This window comes from Rhamphochromis longiceps, linkage group LG6 (genome assembly GCF_057381845.1).
Source record: "Rhamphochromis longiceps isolate RC_006_pf linkage group LG6, R_longiceps_female_GT1.1, whole genome shotgun sequence".
Lineage (NCBI taxonomy): Eukaryota > Metazoa > Chordata > Actinopteri > Cichliformes > Cichlidae > Rhamphochromis > Rhamphochromis longiceps.
This window is the reverse complement of record NC_140562.1, coordinates 716062-725034: the sequence shown is the minus strand read 5'-3', so window position 1 is coordinate 725034 and position 8973 is coordinate 716062. Positions and strand designations below refer to the sequence as shown.

The following is an 8973-nucleotide window of genomic DNA, read 5'->3' as shown; positions in this document are numbered from 1 at the left end:
TTCATATGTTTATATGTTTCATATGTTGTTTGTTTAATTTAAGACAAAAAAAAAAATTAAATGAATGACAGGTAAAACTTGAGGGGGTAGGGACAAATAAGTAAATACTTCAGCCTACTCCTTTTCAAACAAATAATGGAATGATATTTTGTAATGATTGTGAAGGCACATGTTTGAAATGTTTGAAATAAAAATGAACTGAACTGAACTGAACTGAATACAAGCATGCTGATCCACACAGGTGTGCACACAGGTGTGCACACAGGCGGACACACGGGTTTTCACAGACACAAACTACACCTTTCTTGGCTGCTACCTCAAAGCACATTGTGCGCTGTCGATCTTGCGTACCTTTCTCACCATCTCTTCTCCCCTCTATTTTTCTTTCTCCCCCTCTCTTTCTTTCATTCTTTCTCCCTGTCTTATCCCCCAGTCATGTCTGTCCCGTCTGTAACAACCGAAAATCAAATCAAATAAATACATATTTATAATTTAAAAAGAAAGAAAGAAAGAAAATATTTTTGGCAGACGATCACTTTTTGGAGTGAATATTTGTCGACATTATGACTCTTCCGACAGAGCAGTACAGCTGTATTCATAGAGTGTGTGTCTGTGTGCAGTCATGTCATGCCACCAAGCCGGGCATGTTGAATGTCCACCTGGTCCCGCACACACATGATGACGTTGGCTGGCTCAAGACTGTGGACCAGTACTTCTATGGAGGTCAGTGTGACACATACAGAAAAAACACTGTGAAGCTATTAGCCAACCTCCTGCTCTGTGTTTACTCTGTCAAATGTTTGCATATGTTTCTATTTACTCTAGTAGTTCTGCTGATGCAAGTTAATCTGCTCTATTGACTGGTACTAAATATCTTCCTGATTGCTGCTACAAGTGATTGTGGGTCTTGTGACCAGCAGCGTTATCCTCCTGCTTTAAAGCCCTATGATGTGTTTTAATGGTGGTTCATTCACATGATCTCTGGATTTGATTTGAATGTGAACTGGAGTGACAGCCATCACTCATGTTCGAACTACTGTCTGTTGTTGGGGCTGTGCGAAATGTGGAAATGTATCTTTTTTTTTCTTTTTTTTTTGTGTCCTGTCTGGCACTGTAGCAATCAGAATTATTGTCTGAAGGCCAAGAAAAATGCCCAACAGATTTACTTTCCCAAGTGGGCCTTTTGCTATACTGGCCCACTTGATTGTCATAGTTTATTTGATCTTTATTAGTTATTTTTATTCTAAGATATTGTAATCAGACCAGACTGGACTCGGGGATGGGAAAGAAAAACAAGAAGAAAAGTTCAGAAGAAAGTTAACAGAAGGAGAGGGAAAGAAAAAGGAGAAAAGAGATAGAGAGAAAAGACAATGAAAATCTGCTTCATCACCTTTTTTTTCACTTTTTCTTTTCCTGGATCACCTGTTGAGAAAGAAAAAAGAAAACAAGCAGAAGAAGACTAGAACAATAGAATAAACAACATCACGATGATCTATGGGAATATAACAGTAAATACTAAATGTTAAACAATTTTTGTGCAGCACGTAAGATCGACAGCACACAGTGTGCTTTAAGGTAGGAGCCAAAAAGGGTGTAGTTTGTGTGTGTGAGCACTCGTGTGTACACCTGTGAGCATGAGCGCGCTTGTTTTTAAAAGGTTCCTTCATGTAATGATCTGCTAGAGGGTGTGGGGAGCCACAGCCCCCTCCTCCAGGGCATGAAGCAGGTATGGAGGAGATCAAGACTCCAGACATCCAGAGGCCCTCAGAGCACAAGAGACCAAGGAAGACCAACAGAGGGGCAGCTGTGCCACTGTCCCAGAAAGAGCTGAGGAGAGCCCCAGATGAGGGGTCACTCAGCAGCTGTGGAGCAGAAGCCAGGGGGGTTTGCAGTGACCTGCCCGTGAGCTCCGCCGGCAGCCAGCTGCGCCAGAGTGACCGAGCCCCAGGCCGAGAGGCCGAGGGCACCCCACCCCCGAAGTGGCCCGAGCCACTGTCGAAATGTACCAGAAGACGATATTAAAACACCTTCGTTTAATTTTATACTCTGTCGTGTATTTCACGCTGCCTCATAATGTACTGTTTACTGCAACAGTTTACTTCTTCATTGCTTTAGAGTTTTATGCTTTTAGTGCAATTGATTGTCGAGCTTGCATATTTTAATGTCACATGTTGTTTATAGTAAGTTGTAAGGCCAGGTGTTGTGCAGGTGACCGTCATCTGATATTGATTTCCAGTCTGGGTTAATATGTAAGCAGAACTCATCTGCAATGAGGGTGGTTTGTTTGGGCATATGCATGAATGCAGATGAGCACATATACTTTCTTGCTGTTAAGATACGTTAGTGTAAATAAATATTTTTCAAACTGTGACACACAGCAACTAAATTCTGACCACTTCTTGAAGCATTGACAAAATAACGTCTCTTTTGTCCTAAATCTGTGCACATTTGTGCGCGTAGATCGTAATGACATCCAGCACGCTGGTGTTCAGTACATCCTGGACTCAGTTGTGGATCAGTTGTGGAAGAATCCAGATAGGAGGTTCATCTATGTGGAGACGGCCTTTTTCTACCACTGGTGGAAGAGTCAGAGCTCCAGCATGCAGCAGACAGTCAAACAGCTGGTTAATGAAGGTAAATACCCATTCAGTACTATACAGCTGCGTTAAGTGTTTCAGTGCATCCTTACCAAAAGCTGCTCCTCCCGCAGGCCGTCTGGAATTTGTGAATGGTGGTTGGTGTATGAGCGACGAGGCTGCCACACACTACAGCGCCGTCATAGACCAGATGACCATTGGTCTGAGGTTCCTTAATGAGACTTTTGGAGCCTGTGGCCGTCCCCGCGTCGCCTGGCACATCGACCCCTTTGGCCACGCCCGGGAACACGCCTCCATGTTTGCACAGGTAGCATAGCTCTTTATGTTTATTCTTCGAGTTTTGCACGAGTCACGCTTCAGAATTGCTCAGCTCATTCACTGTCACACTTTCAAACGTTGGCCATGTTTAATATCAGCAGTATAGGGCAGAATAGAAGGATGAGCATAATTGGTCACCTTAAGGAAGGCCTGATTTCTAGTGAGACTTAAAATGGGAGAATTTATCAGTTAAAGAAGAGAGTTGAGGCTAATTAGAGTTAGAAGGTAGCACTCACGTCGAGAAAGACTCTCCGTTTTCTCATTACAAATTTTTGGCTGTATCGTCATTATCAGATTTGCTGCTCTGCAATGAATCAAATGGGCTTATTTCCAGAATGCTGCATTATTACATGAAGGCACAATTTAGTTCACTGGCTTTCCATTTGACTTTCCTTTAACCATTAACTGTCTGTCTTTTGCTGCAGATGGGATTCGATGGCTTCTTCTTTGGTCGTCTAGACTATCAAGACCGGGCTCGCAGGATGAGGAATAAGGAGCAGGAGCTTCTATGGAGAGCCTCCGACAGCCTCACTCCTCCAATGGCTGACCTCTTTACTGGTATGCAAAGTTTCTTTCTTCATCCCTTTATGTTAATGACTTCTGGACTCAGCAACAGGACGGTGTCACATTATTTTTTAACCGCTTGCCCCCGTTAACCAACAGGGATCCTTCCTAATGGCTACAACCCTCCTGAGGGCTTCTGCTGGGACCAGCTCTGCAGTGACCCACCTATCAGAGACGATCCTGATCTTGAAGACTATAATGTTGATGATGTGGTGGGACGCTTCCTCGTCATCGCCAACAGTCAGGTTGGACACAACTCCACACTGGCGCACAGAGACACTGATTTATCAGTCACGTGGTGTTCTTAACACCGCATGTTTAACTAACACTACGAAAAAAATGCTCATGTTAAATCAAAAGACATCAAACAACGCTTTCTGATTTAGAAAAAGAGGAAGCAGAAGGGATGCTGTGCTTTTTATCCCAGCCCATATACAGCTGTGACTAGCTAACATGACATGTAAAATTTCAGTAGGAACCTCTTGTTTCAAGTAATGTCAGCATATCTTCATGCAGGTCCCCATAATTTTTTTCTCAACCTGTCTGGTTTTATTTTATGAACCTGTCATGATCACAATAATAAAGACATCTACAGATAGTGTAATGCAATGTCCTCCTTTAATAATCCACATTCACCACTTTAGCCATCATATAAATGTGCTTTGAATAGTGTGAGGTGACGGAGCCGGTTGGGAGTTCGGTTTCAGGTTCGGTGGAGTTGCTGGAGGACTGGGATCGGGCGTCCAGCGCGGCCAGCGACTGCAGCATGCTCAGCAGGCTGTTGGAGGAGGGCAGCTGCAGGTATTTCTCCGGGACGTAGCCCACCTGTCCGCTACGGTTTCTGGCCTGGAAACACAGACAATGCACACAGACGATGACAACAGCCAAAAATGTTTCAACAGGAAAACTCCTAATGAGAAAAAATAAAATCAGATGTAAAGAGTAGGGCTGTAACAATATCACTGCATCGTCGCCAGAATTTAATAACAGCCACAAAGAGAATAATAGGAGAGCTTTTGTTCTCTCTTCCTGAATTAACGAGAAATCTAAAATCCTAAACAAGCCTCTGCTGAATTCATGAAGCTTGATTTCATGAACACCGGTGGCCTCCCCTTCCGCTGCTTACTTATTTTCATTCAGATTGAAAACACTCAGAGGTATTGGGATCTCTGTTGGGGCATGCTGTGGGGAATCACAGCACTAAAACAGATCTATATAAATGATATTGCTCACATTTTTATGTATGATTATATTCATTAAAATAAATACCCCATTAAAACACTATATCTGTATATGAAAAGATAATCACCTAAGTAAATACACATAAAATATTGGCTCAACACGTGGAGATGGTCTGTGCCTCCTGAGCCACTGCTCATAAAGGCTAACAGGGACAAAAACAAATACAGTAGCAGCGTTAAGTTCAAGCATTGAGTGCAAATGTACGGTTTTCTGTGTTTTTTTGTTTTGTTTTTTTTCATAGAAATGTTTTGTTTTGTTTTTGTTTGTTTTTTTGTTGTCCGGTTTGGATCTTTAGCAATCAGAATTGTTGTCTGAAGGCCAAGAAAGATGCCAAGTGGATTTACTTTACCAAGTGGATCATCATGGCCTTGCCATATTGGTCCATTTGATTGACCTTTATTATAATTATGTATTTATTTTATTTTTGTTTTTTAAAGACGGGACAGACATGACTGGGGGATAGGACAGGGAGAAAGAATGACACAATAAATAAACAATAAACAATAAACTAGCTAACAATAGATACTTTTTTAATTTCACCTGCTGAGAATGAAAAAAGAAAACAAGCAGAAGAAAACGAGAGCAATAGAATAAACAACATCACAATGATATATGGGAATATAACTGTAAATACTAAATATTAAACATTACTGTGCAGCACGTAAGATCGACAGCGCACAGTGTGCTTTGAGGTAGGAGCCAAAAAGGGTGTAAAACACCAGTCAGTGTCACGCCGCCGGGTATATCAACTTCTCTTTTAAGCTGTGCTTTCTGCTTCATGCTCCGTGCCCACGCATGTAACAAGGGCTGCTACAAAGCCCTTTAAAACAGGAAGTAGCATGTGCTGCAGTGAGCTTGAATGGTGTCCCAATGCGCTGAGCAAGCACAGTGCAAGCATGCTAGCCAGGTGTGGTGCGTGATGATAAAGTGGTGACTAAAACTCTATAAAGGACATAACTAATATAACAGCAGGTCAGGGTTACTCTTACAATTTTCTCTGGTAAGAAGTCAAAATCCTTCATATAGAACTCTGAAGTTACCTGGAGAGATGAGATCCTGCTTCATAGTACAGGCCTCAGGGCAACATTTCAAAGTTAACGTGCAAAACAATCAATATATGTATTTGTATGTAACTGACAAAAAAAGGAGAGAAAAGTGTCCAAACACTTCTTGTGTCATTCCAGAGTTGAGGTCGCAGGTTATGGTGCCACCACTGGACTAGCTAATGAGAAAAGAAGGAAGATGATTTTTAACAAATTTGTTGTATTAAGAAAAAAGAAAACAAACCATCCAAACTGTTACTTTATTAGTAAAGAGATGTTGCAGATATTTGTACTGAAATTGTATTTTGCTTCATTTCTAATGTGTTCAAAGTAAAAACAAGCTTTTCCTGTGAGCTCAGACCATTTTATTTCTTTCTGCTGCATTTCTGCATAAAATACAAATCTGCATCATTTTTTAAAAAGTGCTTTAAGCTGAACTAATTGTCCCTTTTTTCTAGAACCTGGTGAATCACCCTCTCTTCACTGTGCAGAGACTGAGGTTGTCAGCTGTACAGAGCTCAATGATATTTTACAGAAATAATTGCCCGAGGTCCACCGAGTCAGGAGCTATCAGCACTGGTTCTGTGGACAAAGTTCTGGGAAAGATATATGTCGAGTGAGTTTGCATGATCCCTCAGCTCACAGCTGCATTTATTAAACATTCAAAATACAGAAAGATTTTATAAACCTGGGAAACTGTATTTCTGTCTTGCAGGGAGACTCTGGTGGAGGAGTGGTTCATAATGGCAGGATTTATGGGGTCTCTTCTTTTGTGGGAGATCTGGACTTTGTATGCAGAGCACCGGCTGCCTTCATGGACCTCTGTGATCCTGAGTATGCAGATTGGATCAGGAAAACTATCAACCCATAAAAAGCTGTGAGGTGTGGATAACTGTAAACAAGCTGAAATAAATAATCTTTTAGAGTTTAGCTTTGGTTTCTTTTATTCTCTTTGATATAAGCAGTAGAGGATTTCAGAATTTCTGTGTTATTTGCCAAAAGACGTTTTTTCAGCTGCACCCACACACAGTTTCTTTAGATAACTTCAACTGCAGAAAGTAAAAACTCAGCATTAAGTTTCAAATGCAGTTTTAAAGATAATGATAATATGGTGGCCCTGAAGAAAACACCCGTCAATAGAAAAAGCTGCAAAATCCTGCAAAATGTAACAGAAGTTGAATAAAACACAACGGAAATAGAAAAAAATGCAACAAGGCTGAAAAACTGAACAAACAAACAAAAAACAAACACAAATTACAACAGAAATAATAACAACGATATAAAAAAAAAATAAAGTAGAAAAAAAACGTTCTCATCCTAAAACTTGGTGACAAAGTGGAATATGGTAAGGAAACACTCACTTAAGTGCTGTCATTACTCAAAGGTTCCTGATAATCATGCATGAAGTGATTTCTGGAGGGGAATGAAACTTAACTGAACTGCTCCCTGTGACATTTTGACCTGTCAAACGCAGGCGTAACTCCTGTTATTCATCGTTGTATTGCAGGTCTGCTGTGCACGACGTCTGTGAATCTGAGTAATTTGGTACAGATGAAGGAATAAGACTGCTCAGATGCTTTGGGTGTCACGTAATGATCCCTCAGGTTTGGGTGTCTTTGGTGCCCTTTGATTTCAATCTACCTGCACATTGAACAGAAATCCTGCCATGACAGAACACACTAATGCCTTTTCAAGGGAGAACCGATCCGAATCGGAGCTGTCAGCCCCAAGTTCTCTGCAGTCATCAAATCAAGCATAATCTGGTTTGAACAGGCTCCCTGCCTCACTGCAAAAGCCTTTTTACCAGCTGCTGTTTGACAAATTGCAAAGCCTCTGAAGAGGTTGGTTGTTGGTTTAAAATGGAGCACTGTAACAAAAAATAATTTCCCCCAGGGATCAATAAAGTATTCTGATTCTGATTCTGAGACTTTAGAAAGGGGGAAAAAGGATACGAAGAAAAAGCTGAACAAAAAGCTATCCATGCACTGTTTAACATTTCACTTGGAGCTTATTGACTGTATTCTATCTGTGGATTGCATTATAGCTTCTCTGAGAGCTTTGCTCCCTGAAGATTTTATGATCTGCGAACACTGAGTCTCTCTTGTGGCTGTAAACCAGTCTGCTCAGCATGGCACTGCATGGCAGAGTTTCTCTCCATTTTTTTGAATCACCTTTGCTCAGTTGTGCTCCTAACTGATCTCCTGAGTTTGGCTGTATTCCTGGACTTTGCCCTTTAGTTACTCTTCAGTCTCTTTGACACACAGGCTGCCAAATTTGAAATAACATTTTTAGTTTTGGAAAAAGAAGAGCGTGTCTAGCAAATTCTTGCACATCCTTGTTCTTAAATAGCACTTTTCTACTCAAGCACTCAAAGTACTTTATACACCTCATTCACCCATTCATACAAGCACTTTTCTGTACCTAAGTTCTTTCTATCTAACATTCATACTCTGATGGACACATGAAAGAGCAGTTTGGGGTTCAGTATCGTGTCCAAGGATACTTTGAGATACAGATCAGATCAGTCCCTAAGGACCCCAAAGCGCTTCACACTACATTCAGTCATTCACCCATTCACACACTGGTGATGGCAAGCTACATTGTAGCCACAGCTGCCCTGGGGCGCACTGACAGAGGCAAAAGTTGAGTTAAATCTGATTTATGTTCATTAATGCCCCTCACACTGTAACTTAAAGTAATAAATCGGTCACTGATTAATTACAGAAGTACGTCTGTGAGCATAAAGATTTAAGCCTTGGACCATCAGGATAAAATGTGGTTGGGAAACTTAACAAGCTTTGATAAAACTTCATCAGTAGCTCAAGCAAGACCTCAAAACCTTCGATCACCACGGGTGGTTAGCAGACTGTGGTTGTACCATGCAGCCTAACAACATGCAGTAAATTGCAGGTTAAAGCAGTCTGCTTACACATTGTTAAACGAGGGAAGGGAACTAATGTGGCTGTCACATTACCCTTTTGTCCCATTTCATCCCAGGACTTGATTAAATTGCTGCTCACTTTCTACAATACTTAAAACTGATCAGTAGGACCTGAAACTGCAAACATTCAAACATTCAGGCCAACAATCAGTTGGTGAACATATTAATCTACTACAATTAGCAAAAATGAATAAATAAACAGAAGAAAGTTGGAGTGATATCAGAGTCATGCAAGTTTTTGACCAGCAGGTTAAACTCATGCAAATTA

The 8973-nt window shown here is 41.1% G+C and overlaps 1 protein-coding gene across 1 annotated transcript; it reads left to right on the top strand.

Annotated features, from left to right (window-relative positions):
• The first annotated feature begins 529 nt into the window (after positions 1-529).
• On the top strand, positions 530-3815 carry LOC146667046 (lysosomal alpha-mannosidase-like). The gene is made up of 5 exons (XM_085408423.1): positions 530-723; positions 2461-2634; positions 2711-2904; positions 3341-3473; positions 3579-3815. Exons 1-5 carry the CDS (start codon positions 564-566, stop codon positions 3785-3787), a joined length of 870 nt encoding a protein of 289 aa, XP_085264549.1. The 5' UTR covers positions 530-563; the 3' UTR covers positions 3788-3815.
• The last annotated feature ends 5158 nt before the right edge of the window (positions 3816-8973 follow it).

What these genes read in the sequence shown, in the direction of transcription:
- LOC146667046 (XM_085408423.1), top strand. Translation starts at nt 564, where the DNA reads ATGACTCTTCCGACAGAGCAGTACAGCTGTATTCATAGAGTGTGTGTC. An exon ending in GGACCAGTACTTCTATGGAG is followed by an intron (nt 724 to 2,460) that starts GTCAGTGTGACA and finishes TTGTGCGCGTAG; the next exon opens with ATCGTAATGACATCCAGCAC. An exon ending in AATGGCTGACCTCTTTACTG is followed by an intron (nt 3,474 to 3,578) that starts GTATGCAAAGTT and finishes GTTAACCAACAG; the next exon opens with GGATCCTTCCTAATGGCTAC.